The 14,554-nt window shown below is 60.1% G+C and overlaps 2 protein-coding genes across 4 annotated transcripts in view; one reads left to right on the top strand and one right to left on the bottom strand.

Moving 5' to 3' along the window:
• The window catches only part of MRTFA (myocardin related transcription factor A), a 101,337-nt gene extending 95,319 nt beyond the window's left edge, over positions 1 to 6,018 (top strand). For 2 of the 3 annotated variants that reach the window (XM_047066806.1, XM_047066808.1), the window contains 3 exons: positions 609 to 773; positions 1,086 to 1,146; positions 4,561 to 6,018. In XM_047066806.1, the coding sequence (XP_046922762.1) occupies positions 609 to 773; positions 1,086 to 1,146; positions 4,561 to 5,078 (744 nt within the window). In that variant the 3' untranslated portion in view covers positions 5,079 to 6,018. The remainder of the gene's footprint in view (positions 1 to 608; positions 774 to 1,085; positions 1,147 to 4,560) is intronic. The other variant, XM_047066807.1, reaches the window with a different exon arrangement.
• Positions 6,019 to 6,151: 133 nt separating this feature from the next.
• The window catches only part of SGSM3 (small G protein signaling modulator 3), a 51,158-nt gene continuing 42,755 nt past the window's right edge, over positions 6,152 to 14,554 (bottom strand). Inside the window, exons 5-22 of the mRNA XM_047066809.1 lie at positions 12,959 to 13,167; positions 12,773 to 12,880; positions 11,768 to 11,911; positions 11,333 to 11,528; positions 10,810 to 10,955; positions 10,352 to 10,576; positions 9,914 to 9,968; positions 9,564 to 9,691; positions 9,296 to 9,451; positions 9,072 to 9,126; positions 8,877 to 8,926; positions 8,566 to 8,718; positions 8,325 to 8,395; positions 8,147 to 8,195; positions 7,985 to 8,070; positions 7,154 to 7,276; positions 6,978 to 7,038; positions 6,152 to 6,724 (exon numbers count right to left, since the gene is read on the bottom strand). Coding sequence (XP_046922765.1) covers positions 6,644 to 6,724; positions 6,978 to 7,038; positions 7,154 to 7,276; positions 7,985 to 8,070; positions 8,147 to 8,195; positions 8,325 to 8,395; positions 8,566 to 8,718; positions 8,877 to 8,926; positions 9,072 to 9,126; positions 9,296 to 9,451; positions 9,564 to 9,691; positions 9,914 to 9,968; positions 10,352 to 10,576; positions 10,810 to 10,955; positions 11,333 to 11,528; positions 11,768 to 11,911; positions 12,773 to 12,880; positions 12,959 to 13,167 — 2,096 coding nt within the window. The 3' untranslated portion in view covers positions 6,152 to 6,643. The remainder of the gene's footprint in view (positions 6,725 to 6,977; positions 7,039 to 7,153; positions 7,277 to 7,984; positions 8,071 to 8,146; positions 8,196 to 8,324; positions 8,396 to 8,565; positions 8,719 to 8,876; positions 8,927 to 9,071; positions 9,127 to 9,295; positions 9,452 to 9,563; positions 9,692 to 9,913; positions 9,969 to 10,351; positions 10,577 to 10,809; positions 10,956 to 11,332; positions 11,529 to 11,767; positions 11,912 to 12,772; positions 12,881 to 12,958; positions 13,168 to 14,554) is intronic.

Below are 14,554 nucleotides of genomic sequence, written 5' to 3'. Positions count from 1 at the left end.
GGGACAGGCCCCGGTGAGGGTCAGGGAAGCCCTTGCCTGGGAGAGGCCGAGCCTGGTGCTAGCCCTACTCCCCTCCCGCGCCCAGAGAAACCAGCTGTGCCCCACTAAGCTGTGCTGGCAGCCAGCTCCCTGCTGCTGCCACCCTCACAGCCCAGACCCTCCACCCTGGCCGGTCCAAAGGTGAGGCTGCTTTAGGCTTCGCGTGGCTTCTCGGCCCTGCAGAGCTCTGGGGCGGAGGAGAGGACAGTGACAGGAACCAGGCACCTCAGGATGGGAGACCGAGGCCCCTGAGCAGCCTCAGGCAGACAGGGAGGAGAGGCTGAAGGAGCCCGGAACCCCTCCTTTCCCAGGTGGCTGGTACCAAAGCCACGTGGCCAGCGGCCTCATGTCTACCCCACCTTCTGCAGGGTCAGAGGTCAGGGCTTCCCCCATCCCCTATCCTTTTCTGCCCCGATGGCTTCCATGCAGGCTTCCTAAAAGCCAGGGCAGCTAACAAGTTGTCCCGGCCCAGAAGGTAGGCGCCCCTGCCTTGCCCTCCTGGATTGCGCAGGGCCCTGGGCCTCCTTTCCTCATGCCGTCACCGGTTCTCTCACTGTTCTCCTGTCCAGCCCTCGTCCCAGCCTGGTTCTCCGGCAGCCCCTGGCCCACCAGCCCAGATGGACCCAGAGCACCCATCACAGCCCCTCTTTGGGACCCCCACTTCTCTGCTGAAGAAGGAGCCGCCTGGCTATGAGGAAGCTGTGAGCCAACAGCCCAGACAGCAGGTGAAGAAGGTAGACTGGGGCCTGGCCGGGGTGGGGGGCTGCCTGGGCTGCTGGGCTGGGCTCTCACGATCCCCCCACCAAGCCCAGCTGGAGGATAGGGGCAGGCAGGAGTGGGTGTTACAGGGTCAGAGTGGGCCTTGCGGGGCCGGGGGCAGAATGAGCGAGCTCTGGGAGCCTGAGCACAGGCCGGTGGACTCGGCAGGTTTGGCTGCTGGCTCAAGGGCAGAAGGAAGGGGCTCTGCCCTGAGCCAGGCTGGGAGCCTCCTGTTCTAGATTGTCATCTTTTTTTTTTTTTTTTCTTTTTGCTATTTTGTTTCACAGGAAAATGGTTCCTCCAGCCAGCAGATGGATGACCTGTTTGACATTCTTATTCAGAGTGGAGGTAAAGCCCAGACTCCCGAGCTGCCTCCCAGCCAACCTTCTCCTTTCTTCAGAGGTTGTTTTCAGTCCTGGGGTGGTTGATTTATTGGTTTTTGTCTAGTTATGGAAAGGACACTTAATGGACGAAAGGCCCTATAGTTTGGATGTAACAACAGCTGAGACACATCCCATCTCCATGGCTTGGGCAAGAACCAGCCAGGGGGTGCAGCCCTCAAGTAGCAGTGTTTTACCCCAGCACGCACCGCGTGGTGGGCACTGTCCCCGCAGCATGGGGTGTAGTGATGAGCAAAACGGAGCCGTTTGCCTTTGCACGGTCTAGTGTGAGGAGAGGCATCGTAGACGAGTGAGTTCTATCACGTGTGAGGAGTAAATACTATGGAAAGTCGGCGGGGGGAGGGTCTGAGGTGCCTGAGAGCGGTTGGGTTGGCCTTGTTGAGCTCCCTGGGGGGCACCCGTGAGGCCAGGTGTGTTGGAGGAGCGGCATGAGCGCAGGAGGGAGAGGAGGGGGAGGAGGTGCACGTCGGGGCAGAGCACGAGCCCTCACGGGCGCCGAGCAGGACTTGGGCTCTGGATGAAGTCAAGTGGAGGGCTGTTCCAGCTGGAAGGGCAGCTGTGGGAATCCAGGTGAGGCCAGGGGGCCTGGGTCAGGCTGTGGTAGGGAAGTGGAGAAGCACCTGAGTGTGGGTGTATTTTAGAGAGCTGGTTGCTTTTCTTACGGACTAGGCATGTGGCGGGATGACAGGAGAGCAGCCATGGACGAGAGGGTATGAAGGGTTCGGCCTGAGTCACCAGCCTGCAGCTGCAGGACTTCGGGGGGGGGGAGATGCAGGGGGCGCACTGGGGTGCATCGGTGCAGCCCGTCAGGCTCAGGTGTGTCTCCCGAGACCGCCAAGCAGGGCAGTCTGTCACGTGAAGGCAGGTACTGGGAGTTGTCATCGGGATTGACGTTCAGAGCCAGGAGATCTGGCGAGCAGAGAGGAGGGTGAGGCGGAACCCAGGGGCACGAGCAGGTGACGTCTGGCCGTGGGCAGAGTGGGAGGGTGCCTTCAAGATGGTGAAGTCCTGAAGTCCGGGGCTGTCACCGGGCAGTCGGGGAGACAGGAACCCAGACCTGGTCACGGGGTTAGCACTGTGGTGGCCAGTGGTGGCCTCGACCAGGGCTCCGCAGTGGGACGTGGGCAAGGGCCTGGGGGTGGAGGAGCCAGCTGGTCTGGAGAGCTCCCTGCAGAGGGTTTCCTGCGAAGGGAGCAGAGAGCCAGCCTGTTCGCATGCTGGCGGAGGAGGTCCCTGAGTGCGGGGAGGGCACGGCGCCCGGTGGGAGCTGCGGGAGCTTGTGGAGGTTCTCTGAGGGCTTTAGTGCCGGTGTAGGGAGAGGGTTAGCGAGATGTACCGGTCAAGCAAGAGCTCGGCCATGGAATGGTACCCTTTAAAATGGTGACTCCTGGGGGCGCCTGGCTGGCTTGGTCTGTGTGGAGCATGTGACCCTTGATTGTGAGTTGGAACTTCATGTAGGGTGTAGAGATTACTTTAAGTAATTTATTCTTTTAAAGAATAAAATCTTTTAAAAATAAATAAAATGGTGAATTTTATCTCAAGAAAGAAATCCCACAGAGCTTAATAGCTGTTGTTCCCCTCGAGGTCATGGATTTCTAGGAGCCTCCACAGGTTCTGGAGTCTACAGTGGGGCCTGGGGTACATTTCTAACAAGCACAGGTGGCACTGAGGCGGCTAGGCTGGGCGGTGCTCGCAGGCGGTTGGAGGCTGGTCTAGAGCCCGGGACAGAGGCCTGGGCACAGACAGGGGGAGTTCCTGGGAAAACCAAGATTGTGCCGGAAGCAGAGGGAGGAGGCCAGGCCTTGAGCCCTAGCAGTGAAGAGATGGCAGAGACAGGGAGCCGGGCGTGCTGCCTGCCACCCAAAAAACACACAACTGGCCAGAGCCAGGGCAACTGTGCCGGAGAAGGCCTTTGAACGGGGTGGGTGGGGGCCAGCAGGGCCCCCCCGTGGTGGCAGCTGGGGAGACTGAGCTTGGGGAGATCGTCATGCCCAGAGGGGACGGGGGTGGGGAGAGGCCCGGGAGGGCCAGGAGCAAGCCTGGTTTCTGCAGAATTTTTTTTTTTTATTGTGGTTAAACACACAGAAAATCTGCCGTTCTAATAATTTCAAAATGCACAATTCAGTGGCATTAAATACATTCACAGTGTTGTGCAACCATCACCACCATCCATTTGTAGGTCTTTTTCGTCATCCTATACTGACACTGGTTTCCCAGTAGATGGTAACTCCCCCTTCCCCTCCCCCCCAGCCCCTGGTAACCTCTGTTTTCTTTTCTGGCTCTGAATTCGCCTATTCTAGGGAGCTTCGCATCAGTGGAATCCTATATTATTTTGTCCTTTGGTTTCTGGCTTGCCTCACGTGGCAGAATGCCCTCCAGGTTCATCCGTGTTGTAGCAGGTGTCAGAATTTCCTTCCTTTTTGTGGCCGAATGGTAGCCCGCTGTAGGGATAGAGTACGCTGCTCATCTGCTCGTCCATTGATGGACACCTGACTTGTTTCCGCCTTTGGCTGTTGTGAGTACTGCTGCTGTGAACACCGGCCCACTAGCCTGCATGGCTTCCCGCAGCGGCTGCGCCATTTTCATTCACACCAGCCACGCACAAGGTTTCGGACTGCTCTACATCCTCACCAACACTTTGGATTTTTAAAAAAAAAATAATAGCTGACTTGGTGTGAGGTGGTTATCTTTTTTTTTTCTTTTTAAGTTTATTTATTTTGAGAGAGGGAGAGAGAGAATCCCAAGCAGACTCTGTGCTGAGAGCACAGAGCCCCAGCGTAGGGCTTGAACTCATGAACTGTGACATCATCATGACCTGAGCCAAAATCAAGAGTCGGACACTTAACCCACTGGGCCACCCAGGCGCCCCAAGGTGGTGTCTCCTTATACTTTTGACGTGCCTTTCCCCTAGTGACTAATGAGGTTGAGCATCTTTTCCTGTCCTTACGGGTCCTTTGCAGATCTTGTGGGGTCTCTGCCTTCGGTTCCTTGGGGTCGAGTTGTAGTTCTTCACTCTGGATGTGACCCATCAGGTACATGGTGTGTGGACATTTCCTCCCATTCCACGGACTGTCTTTTCTCTTGATGGTCTTTTCAACGCACAAAAGTTTTAAATTTTTATATGGTCCAGTGTGTGTATTTTTGTCGTTACCTGTGTTTTTGGTGTCACAACCAAGAAATCGTTGACAAGTCCAGTGAAGATTTCCCATTTCCCTCTAAGAGTTTTGTAGTTTAAGCTCCTGAATTTAGACCTTTGACCCATCTGGAGTTAACCTTTGTATGTGGTATAAAGTCGGGCCAGCTTCGGGTCCTGATTAATCAGGCCTGGTTTCTGACATCCCTTCACTTTCTTGCTTGGCAGAAATCTCAGCAGATTTCAAGGAGCCACCACCATCCCTACCAGGGAAAGAGAAGCCCCCCTCGACAGCAACCTGCGGGTCGCCCCTGGCCGCACCGTCCCCACCCTCCGCCGAGCTCCCCCAGGCCACGCCACCTCCCTCAGGCTCACCTGCCCTCCCCGGGCGCCTGGAGGACTTCCTGGAGAGCAGCACGGGGCTGCCCCTGCTGACCAGCGGGCACGAGGGGCCAGAGCCCCTCTCCCTCATTGACGACCTCCACAGCCAGATGCTGAGCAGCTCTGCTATCCTGGACCACCCCCCCTCGCCCATGGACACCTCGGAATTGCACTTTGCCCCCGAGCCCAGCAGCGTGGGCCTGGACCTGGCTGACGGCCACTTGGACAGCATGGACTGGCTGGAGCTGTCGTCGGGAGGCCCCGTGCTCAGCCTGGCCCCGCTCGGCACCACCACCCCCAGCCTCTTCTCCACGGACTTCCTCGATGGTCACGACTTGCAACTCCACTGGGATTCCTGCTTGTAGCTCTCGGGCTGGAAGCTGGGGAGAGCCTGATCCCACCTCTGTGTGGCCGTGAGTCCTGACAATCATAGGCCCTGCTCTCCCCGCCCCAGGAGACTGGAGCAGGCCGTGCCGCCCCCTGGCTCAGACTCACCAAGGAGACAGGCTGCCAAGGAGCAGCTTTGGTCTAACCCCAGAGTTCAGGAGGCCTGGACAGGCCAGGGCCGTTCTATTGACCTCCTTTTGTGAGGTCGGAGGTGCAGTCTGGCTGCAGTTGGCTCAGGCAGGCGAGGCCCAGGGTCACTCTCTTTCCTTCTAGTCCTCTTTCCCTATGAGGGAAGAAACCAGCTTGGGCCTCTACCTCCCCATCCCCTCGATGCCAACCCCAGGGTCCCAGGCTTCTGGGAGGGGAGCCCCTTGCCATTTTAGTGTCTTGGTGTAGTATAACCATTTAACGGTTGGTGGCAAACGTTTTCTGTACAGGTGTATATACCTCTATATTCTATATCGCCATACATATATATACATATATTTTTGGGGGCTGGGAGGTGGATTGGAGCTCCCTCCCATCCTGTGCACAATATAGAAGGGCCCAGAGACCACTGCTCCTGGGGTTAGATGCAGCCTTCGTCGGCCCCATCACGCGTGTTTGACATGTAGACACCCTGCCACCGCCTGTGCCCCACCTGTGCCCTGCTCCATACTTGTGCCACAAGGGCAGAGGTGCCTCCTTGGCCACCCGCCCACATTCCGTCCCGCTGCCTCATCGCAGCCACCATGGCCCTGGGACGGGAGGTGGCGGGGGGGTTGGGGGGGGGGCATCAGCCCTCAAACTGAGACCTCCTCAGCTCCCTCTGGCCTGTCACTATCATTAATGGGATTAGGAATGGAATCACCAAACCAGTGCCGGGACAGAGGTCGGGAAGCTGTGTGGACTTTTTTAAAATAAAAACAAAAACACTGACTTTGGTCCATTTTTGTTCACTCCACGGAACAGGTGGGTGGTATGGCTGGGTCCTAGGCTTTCTAGATGATTCCAGGAAGAACAGAACCTTGGACATAACAGCTGTGGCCCTGGCTGGACAGAAGACAAGAGGTGATTTCTCAAAGACGCACTTTATTTACAAACCAAAGAGGCCAGGGAGCCTCTGGCCACCCCCATCCCCTTCCTGAGCAAAAACGGACACAACAGACCTGACTTTCCACCTCCTCACAAGGTTTTTGGTCGGTACAAACTGTGAAATGGGGGCCTGGGGTCTCTGTAAATGCCTGTGCAGAGCCCTCCCCTGGGTACCGGGGAAAAATAGGCTGAGCCCCACCTTCCGCTCCTGCCTCCCACTGTCCTCCCGTGACACTCCTGAGTGCCCCCAGGTGGCGTCCCGCTGTGTCGTGGTGCCTGGCCAGAGCTCCAGTGCGTCTTTCCCTTGACCCCGCAGCTGAGAACGGGCCTGGGCCACCTCAGACCCCATCCCAGAGCAGCCCCAAGACCGGCCAGGACCGTGCTGTTCTCTGCTTGCTTGAGGAGGGGGCTGCTCGGGAGCCGGGGGCCTGGGGGAGGTGTGGGCTTGACGGCCACCGTAGGAGGAGCATCACCCGTCTATGTCCCAGCTGAAGAGGTGGTGCTTCACCAGCATGTCCTGAACACCCTCCTTCAGTGGCTTCTTCTCCTCCTGCACGCAGGGACAGTCCCCCGTCATGGGCGCACAGGCGCCAGAGCCACGGCAAGGAAAGCCCAAGGCGGCGGGGCCGCAGTGGTTTGTGTAGGTGATGCCGGCACTTGGGGTCCCCACGGGCCCTCCCGCCTCAGCTGGCCCAGAAGCTTTGGGGCGATCTGCCAGCTCAGCTGCCTGGCCTGCCCCACCCCAGGCGGCCCCCAGACGGGAGGACAGGCTGTGGGGCTGAGGACTGACCCCAGCCACCCACCTCTCTCTTCACAGGAAGTTCCCAGTCCTGCGAGAGGCTGAAGGCGAAGCAGCAGAGAACGCTGGAGGTGAGGGAGGGAGTGGGGAGGCCGTCAGTCTCCCTCAGGGCAGCTCTGCGCCCGCTTCTCCCACCCCAAGCCGCGCGGCAGGGCTTCCGAAGCAGGGGCGGGGACTCACCGGAGCTCACATTTGATCTGCACCCAGCCAGGGCTGCGCAGGAAAGACCACGGCTGGTACCACTTCTCCACGGTAGGCAGGCTGGAGCAGAGCACCTCCAGCCACAGGTGCAAGACCTGCTCGCTGGGGACAAGCGGGCAAGAGTGGGCTGCCCGCCCCCAGCTGCCTTCCCTGTGCTGTGACCTCACCAGGTGACTGCGCCTCCGCTCTTAGCCAGGTCTCTGCGGAGCGCCCTGCTCCCCCACGCTGAGGGACACGCGCAGGGGCCCACCCATCCCCCAGGGCCCCTGTCCCCATGGCCCTCGCTCCCCTCAGCCCTGTCCCGGCTCCCTCCCTCTGTGTCAGACTCCACCACACCCGCCGGCACAGGGGCCTCAGCCCTGCTGGTCGCCCACAGCACAGCCACGTTCTGAGCTCCGGGAGCTTTGCCACCACAAACCACCCCTCCTCCCACCCTGGCCTGGGTCACAGCAGCCTGGAGGTTGCCCCCTCTGCCAAGTGGCAAATCTAGATACCACACTCACCCTGACCCCAGGTCTGGGCCTCACAGATGCCCAAGTTACCCTCAGGCAGGTGCCCCTCCCTAGTTCTCTGTGGCGGCCTCGTTTCTGGTGAGCCCCCTCACCGGTCACCTTGCTGAAGTGTGTGCCTTCCCCAGCCCACAAAACGATGGCTGGTCTCGCACCTGAGGAAGGCCCTTGGCACCCCGGAAGGCACCGCAGCTGCCTCGTCTGTCCAGCTCACAGGCACCCCGCCGCCCCACAGGCCCACGGCCCAGGCTACCACTCATCGGACAGGACGGTCACTGGCCCGCGGTGGGCAGATACTCACTTGAGTCCCACGCAGATGAGGGAACGGAGCTTGACATCCATCTGTGCGTGTGCAGCGTCATGGGTCACGTTCACAGACTGCACAGCCTGGGAGGGCCCAGCTGTCACTCCGGGGGCTCCAGCTGCCAACCCAGGAGGCCCGCACCACCCTCCACCCACTTACCCGGTAGAGCAGCTCCTCCGGGGTCAAGACTTTGCCATCTTCATCCAACCTGAGGGAGGAACCGAAGCTGCCGTGGCTGCCCTGACATGCAGGGCTCGGGCTGTGCCCACCCCCTCCCCACAAAACCACCAGGAGACCCTGCCAGGAGGACACCAGGCAGGGCGGCTGGGCCTGTTACCTGTACGTCTTACACAGCACCAGGCGTGAATACACCGAGTCAAAGTCTCTCTCCACCTCCCGGCCTGCTGCCTGGGGGTCAAGGTGAGTTTGAGGGACACCAGGATAGGTACCAGATCAAAGTCACAGAGTCCAACCAAGCGCATACTGCCACCCATGAGCTCCTGTGCCAGCTCTACAGGGCCCAAGGAAGGGCTCAAGGAGAAGGACAGTTGGGGACGTGGGTCCAGCCATTGACTTACCTCCTCGATGAACAGCCAAGGGTGGCAGGCACCTCCCAGCAGGGACGGCTTCTTCAGCCCATGTTCAAACAGGGCCTTGAGAGCTGGGCAGAGGGTCCCTCGAACCAAGTCCGTGACCCCCTCTGTCACAGCATCATCCCCCGCGATGGAGTACTGACGGCGGGGGACAGGGTCTCAGAGGCCCCGGTCCCACACCTGCGGCCAGACACCCCTTCCCCGTCCTCACAGCCACTGCCACCAGCCAGCACGCGCCAGGGTTGAGGCGGCGGCAGCAGCTCCCAGGGGCAGCCGTACCTTGTGCGCCCTCTTACCTCTTTGCTCCGTTCATCCAGGACTTCCACAAACTTGGCTGGAAACCAGCCTGCGGGGGAAGCAGGGCCCCGTGGGGGCCGCGTGAGGGCAGGCCGGCAGGCTGAGGAAGCCCGGCTCCTGCTGAGGCCGGAGGGTGACAGAAGGGCTCCTGGTTTCAATGCCTGGCCCACCCCTCCTCCAGACGGAGGCCTCACCTCTCAGGCCGTTCAGCTCCCCGACCCAGCAGTGCTCATCCTTCTGAGATATGATCTGCGCGGTAGGCAGAGAGGAGGAGGAAGCAAAGCTTTGGTTGCCCGGGCCCCGTGCCTACAGCCATGTGGGTGGAGCAGGGACAGATCCCGGGCGGCCCGGGGTCACCCTGCTTCCCGCTGCCAAGCTCCCCACCTCTCGCTGAAGCTGCGCCTACGTGCCCACGCACCGTGATGATGTCATTCTTGCGGAAGCCCAGCTCATCGTCGTCGTGTCGCTCGAAGTCCAGCAGGGCCTTGGCTCGGCGCCGGTGGCTGCGTGAGCATGCCACATAGTTCTCGTGGTCCCGCTGGTGGCTCTCCATGCTGTAGTCTGGGCTCAGCTCCTGCCCCAACAGCAGAGAGGTCCGCTGAGGAGAGGCGCCTCCTCGCCAGGGCCTCCGCTACCTCAGGATGGGGCCAGGGAGGGAGAGCCCCCAAGTCGAGCCCACAACTCACCACACTACAGTTTTTGGGGTCTGTGCACTGGAAATGGCGGGCAACACGCAGGATGGCTTCCCGGAGGTCGGCTACCAGTTCCGTCTGCTTGATGTTCTTGGCCTTGAGCGCCTCTAGGTCGTCCTCCCCTGGGAGCCCCCAGTGAGCTATAGCAGCCATGGCCCCTGGCCTGCACCCCCTCCCCAACCCCAAGGATGCTCAGGGGCCACGTGGGGGTCTGAGGACGGACGCCTCCTGGTCTACACCGCCACCCTGCCCTGCTGGGGCGCTGGGAGCCGCAAGCTGGAACTCGCAGGCAGGGAAGGAGTCCCTGAACCCAGCCTGGCACCGGCAGCCATGGCAGTTCTCACCAAAGAGCAGGGAGGTGATGCCAGACTTCCTCCGCTGGGTCCGGCGCCGCACGACCTGCAGGCAGGGAGTGTGGGTCAGCGGCAGCCGGCAGGGGTGGTGAAGCTAACCGAGCTCCTCCTGGGGCCAACATCTCACTTGTGCCACCTCATCTGAAACGGCCTCCGCAGCCAGCTCTGAGCATCAGAAATGCAGTCGGTTCAAAGCTGGGTCTGCCACACAGCCAAACGGCAGGTCACAGCAGAGATGCACAGAAGGCCAAGGGCAGCGGGTCATTCCACAGCTGTGGTCTGACTGGGCCAAGCCCCGGGTGCCGGGCTGGGGAGGGGGCAGCAGAGCAAGGAAGGGCTGGCGGGTTCCCTGCAGCCTCTCTCACTTCGGGCTTCCTCGAGGACCCCCACGCTGGGGGTGAGGTGGGGCCTCCTTCCTCATGGGCCCACCTGTGACAGGTTGGTGGTGGCACTGGTCCCTAGGAGTTGGCCCTGGTCCGCAATGAGGTAGGCCAGGTGCTTGCGGCGCTGCGTCTCCACGGCCACGTCCGTGAGGGAGCCAGCCAGCCGCATGGCCTCCCCCAGCAGCAGCTCCGCGTCCTCAATCTGCGAAGGGATGTCTGACAGCGTGTTGAAGATGGAGGCCGAGTTCTCGGACTGGATCAGCTCCTCCTCCTGAGCCACACGAGGGAAGGAGTGGGGGGGAGGGAGCGTCACTGCCAAACGTCAGGCCCGTGAGCTGACCCTGCTCACTGTCCTCAGGTCGGGGCCCCCCCCACCGTGGGCCTCTCAGGAGGGGCCGGTGCTCAGGCCACAGGAAGCTGAAGGCTGAACCCCACTCGGCCCCCAGAGGAGGGGTGCCAGAGCAGCTGCGTCCGGCCCCAGTGGGGACGGGGCTACGGCAGCACCTTGAGCCGCAGCATGCCCAGCGTGGTCTGGAACAGCACCAGGGAGCCCTCGTAGAAAAACAGGTCCCAGAGGCGCAGCAGCAGCTGGATGTGCACCACGCTGGCGAAGGCCGTGAGGAACCAGTGCAGCGTGATCAGAGACAGCTCTGTGGACACAGACAGGAGCCCCCTGTGGCTGGGACCAGGGATGGCCAACACGGCCAGCAGGGGATGGAATGAAAGGCGGGCGGGGGGGCTCCCAGGCACACAAGCTGGGGAGAAGCTGGAGGGTAGCTCCCACAGAGCAGCAAGAGCCTTGACCACTCCAAGGGGAGGGACGAGACAGGCTGTCCGAGAACAAGAGCACGACAGAGACTGTGATGTGCTGGGTCTAGGCTCAGCCATCATCAGGTGGGAGCCTGCCTCCCAACGCAGTTGGCTGCCCTGTCCGCTGCTGGCTGCATCTGGGGACCTCAGACTTGTGATACCTGAGAGGGACACAGGACCCCCAACCCCAGAGAAGAGGGTGGGTGCTGGCCCTTACCGATGTCGTGCTCCTGGAGCAGCTTGTCCAAGCGAGGCAGGTACTGGACGATGAGGTGGCGCAGGACCCGCTGGTCTGTCTGGACTCCCAGCAGGGTGGTGCTGAAGTAGGAGGCGGGGAGCAAGTCCTCGATGATGGCGCACATCATCCAGAAAGCGTCCTCCTCCTCCAGGAACAGCAGAAGGCAGGCAGCCACCTGGCCAGGGCAGGGGGACAAGGGGCCTCTACCCGGGTCCCCATGTGAACTAGAAGCGGCACCGCCCCGGAGGTCCCATCGTAGACCGCGCGCTCTCCTCAGGGTTGGAACCAACACACTTGGCAGCCCCGGCCCTCCACGGGGACCCCCACCTCCAGCCCTACCACCCATCCTACTGCCCGGGACGGCACTGTTCGCCAGTGCGGGGACACCCCCTTCCCCCTCCAGGATGTGCTCACCATGCCCGTGCCCTGGCAGTAGCCGATCTCTGGGTAGAGCCAGGCCAGCGCCCGGAGAACCCTGCGCAGGCGGGGCACCCCGATGCTGCTCACGCTGGCGAAGCACACGTTGCTGGGCATGGTGCGGAGCAGGTCCTTCTCGATCTGCCAGCAGCCCACCCACAACGAGGCCCTGTGAGATGCGGGCCCGCACCCTCCACACTGGTGGCACCTAAGGCACCACCCTGTGAGGGAGGCTGGGAGACCTCCGTGTCAGACAAACCCCAGGCAGGCTCACCCAGAATGAGGGTTCCTAATGCTCTGGGTCAAAGCGTATGTGCTTCCTTCAGGATTAGAGCTCAGCTAGCGTGTAGCTGACACCACCAGATTCACCAGGGGATCTTACAAAAATAGAACGACAGATCCCTGGGCCTCAAGCCAGAATCACAGAATGAGAATCTCTAGAATGAGGCCCGGAAATCTATACTAATCTCCAGGTGAGGGGTGCCTGGTGGCTCCATCAATTAAGCACCTGACTCGTGATTTTGGCTCAGGTCATGATCTCACTCATGGTTCATGGGCTCGAGCCCCACCCTGGGCTCCGTGCTCATGGTGTGGAGCCTGTTTGGAATTCTCTCTTCCTCTCTCTGCCCCTCCCCCGAGCACATGTGCCTGTGTGTGTGCATGTGCATGCACATTTGCATAAACTATCTCTCAAAAATAAACATTTTTAAAGAATAAAAAGTCTCCAGGTGATCCTAATGTGCACCCAGGCTTGGTCATCTTTTAACAATGGTCCCTTCTGCCTACAGGGACCCAGGAAGTACAGGCTTGCTCCAGACACATGTCTGTGAGTGGAAGGGCCGCCACACAGCTGCCTGCTCTCCTGGGCCACCCCTGCCAAGGACAGACCAACAGGGTGGGTCCCCGTAACCCCAGGCGGCTTACCGCCCTCCTGCAGGCCCACACGTAGTTTCTGACCAGAAAGCACTTTCTGAAGGGCCCCTGGTGCCGTCCCAGCCTCACCTGTTTGGCAGCAATGGTCTCATCGTTGGAGCTGTTCTTCACCATCTCTCGGTAGGACAGCTCAGAATTCCTCTTCTTCTGCAGGGCCCCAGAGAGCCGCATCCACAGCTGAGGGGGAGCCTCCATGAGCGTCCGGTGGGACACCTGAACCCCCGCGGGCCCTCTGCAGGTCCCTCGCCGCCTCACCTGTGGCCTCATGCTGTGTGGGATGCCCGCCAGCACCAAGGAGCGAAGCTTCTCAGAGCGGGGCAGAGAGACAGCAATCTTGTCCCACGTGAGATCCCCCACGTCATGGTTATGGGTGAACTCCAGGTGGGCCTGCCAGCGCAGTCTCTGTGGAGGGTCCTCCATCAGAGACACACCTGACGGCCTGCCGGAACCGGGGTTGGCACCGTCTGCCAGGATAGAGCCGGGAGACGCAGTGGTGAGCAGGGATAGGCCCTGGGCTTTGGGTCCAGTGCCCAGATCTGGCCAATGAAGTGCAGAGCCACGTTTCCAACAGCTTCCTGTGGCTCCAGGTGCATGTCCGATAGGCATCCTCGCGAGCAAATGCGAGCTCTCTAATTTCTCTCTCAAACCTGCCCCTGGCCAGTCCCTCCCAGATCCAAAGACACCCCCCCTCCACTCTCCAGATGCTCAGGCTTAGATCTCAGAAGCCCTTCTGGCTCCAGCTCAACTTACTCCCACATTCAACCCACAGGCAAAATATGTTGGCAGATTCTCACCACTTCTACCACCTCTGATATGGCCCTTGACCAAGTCATTGACTTCCATCTGGGTCATCGTGAGGCCTTCTCACTCGCCTGGTTCCACCGCTGCCTCCCTAAAGGTGTTCAGCAGTCCGAGTGCCCCTTGCCAGACACAAGTCAGACCACGTTACTCTGCTCACTCAGACGAGAGGCCTCACGAGGCTCGGTGACCGCATCTCTCCAGCCTGGCCCCTCCGTCCTCATCACCTACTGCTCTCCTCTTGCTCCCTTGGCTCCCGCTATTCCTCACCAAGTCCACTGCCAGCTCAGGATCTCTGTCCTTCTTATTCCCTCCCCTGGCTATGCTCACTGCCTCACTTCCTCCTAGTCTCCATCCAAATGTCTCCCCTTGGAGAAGCCTTCCTTCATCACCTAACACACAATCCACCTCCCTTCTCCACAGCCCCAGATTTCTTCAGAGTTCTTCTTGCCCCCAGCATGCATTTATTTGTTTGCTGCCTGGGAATTCCACAAGGCCAAGACCACCTTTGGTTTTGTTCGAGGCACTGGGGAGGCAGCAGTGGAGGGTGGACAACCCGCGGACGGCCCCTGAAATGGTCGCGTGAACACTGACAAAGCTCCTGTGGGCACCAGGCAACACGAGGGAGCATTAGTCTTACAAAGATCCTTGTTCTCACTCATTGTAAAGCCTCGCCCTCAGCCTCAGCTTTCCAAAACTTCACCATTCGAGAATTTACATACACACAGCAAAATGCACAAATTTTAAGTGTATACTTTGGTATCAATAAACAAATGTCTCAATGTGGTCCCCATCATTTCCATTATGCTAGAGAGTTCCCTGTGTTCCTCACAGGCCTGGGTTTTAACTTCCATGTATCTGCCTGCAAACCAGAGAACAAGGAAAACTTGTGTCAGAACTGGAACATGAGTGACCTGAAGAGGACTGGCCTCAGCCCAGTAAACTCCTGCAGGGCTAGTGCTGGCCTGGGCTAGGCTGGCCTGGGTTCGGGCAGACAGCCTTCCTGACAGCCCGCCTGGGAACCAGCAGGTGTATTTAGAATAGAAAACAATG

This window comes from Lynx rufus, unplaced genomic scaffold, assembly GCF_022079265.1.
Source record: "Lynx rufus isolate CCGP_SWC_20201006 ecotype Redwood Valley unplaced genomic scaffold, mLynRuf1.p SCAF_7, whole genome shotgun sequence".
Lineage (NCBI taxonomy): Eukaryota > Metazoa > Chordata > Mammalia > Carnivora > Felidae > Lynx > Lynx rufus.
The sequence above is the reverse complement of the archived record's forward strand: the minus strand, read 5'-3'. Positions and strand labels throughout refer to the sequence as shown.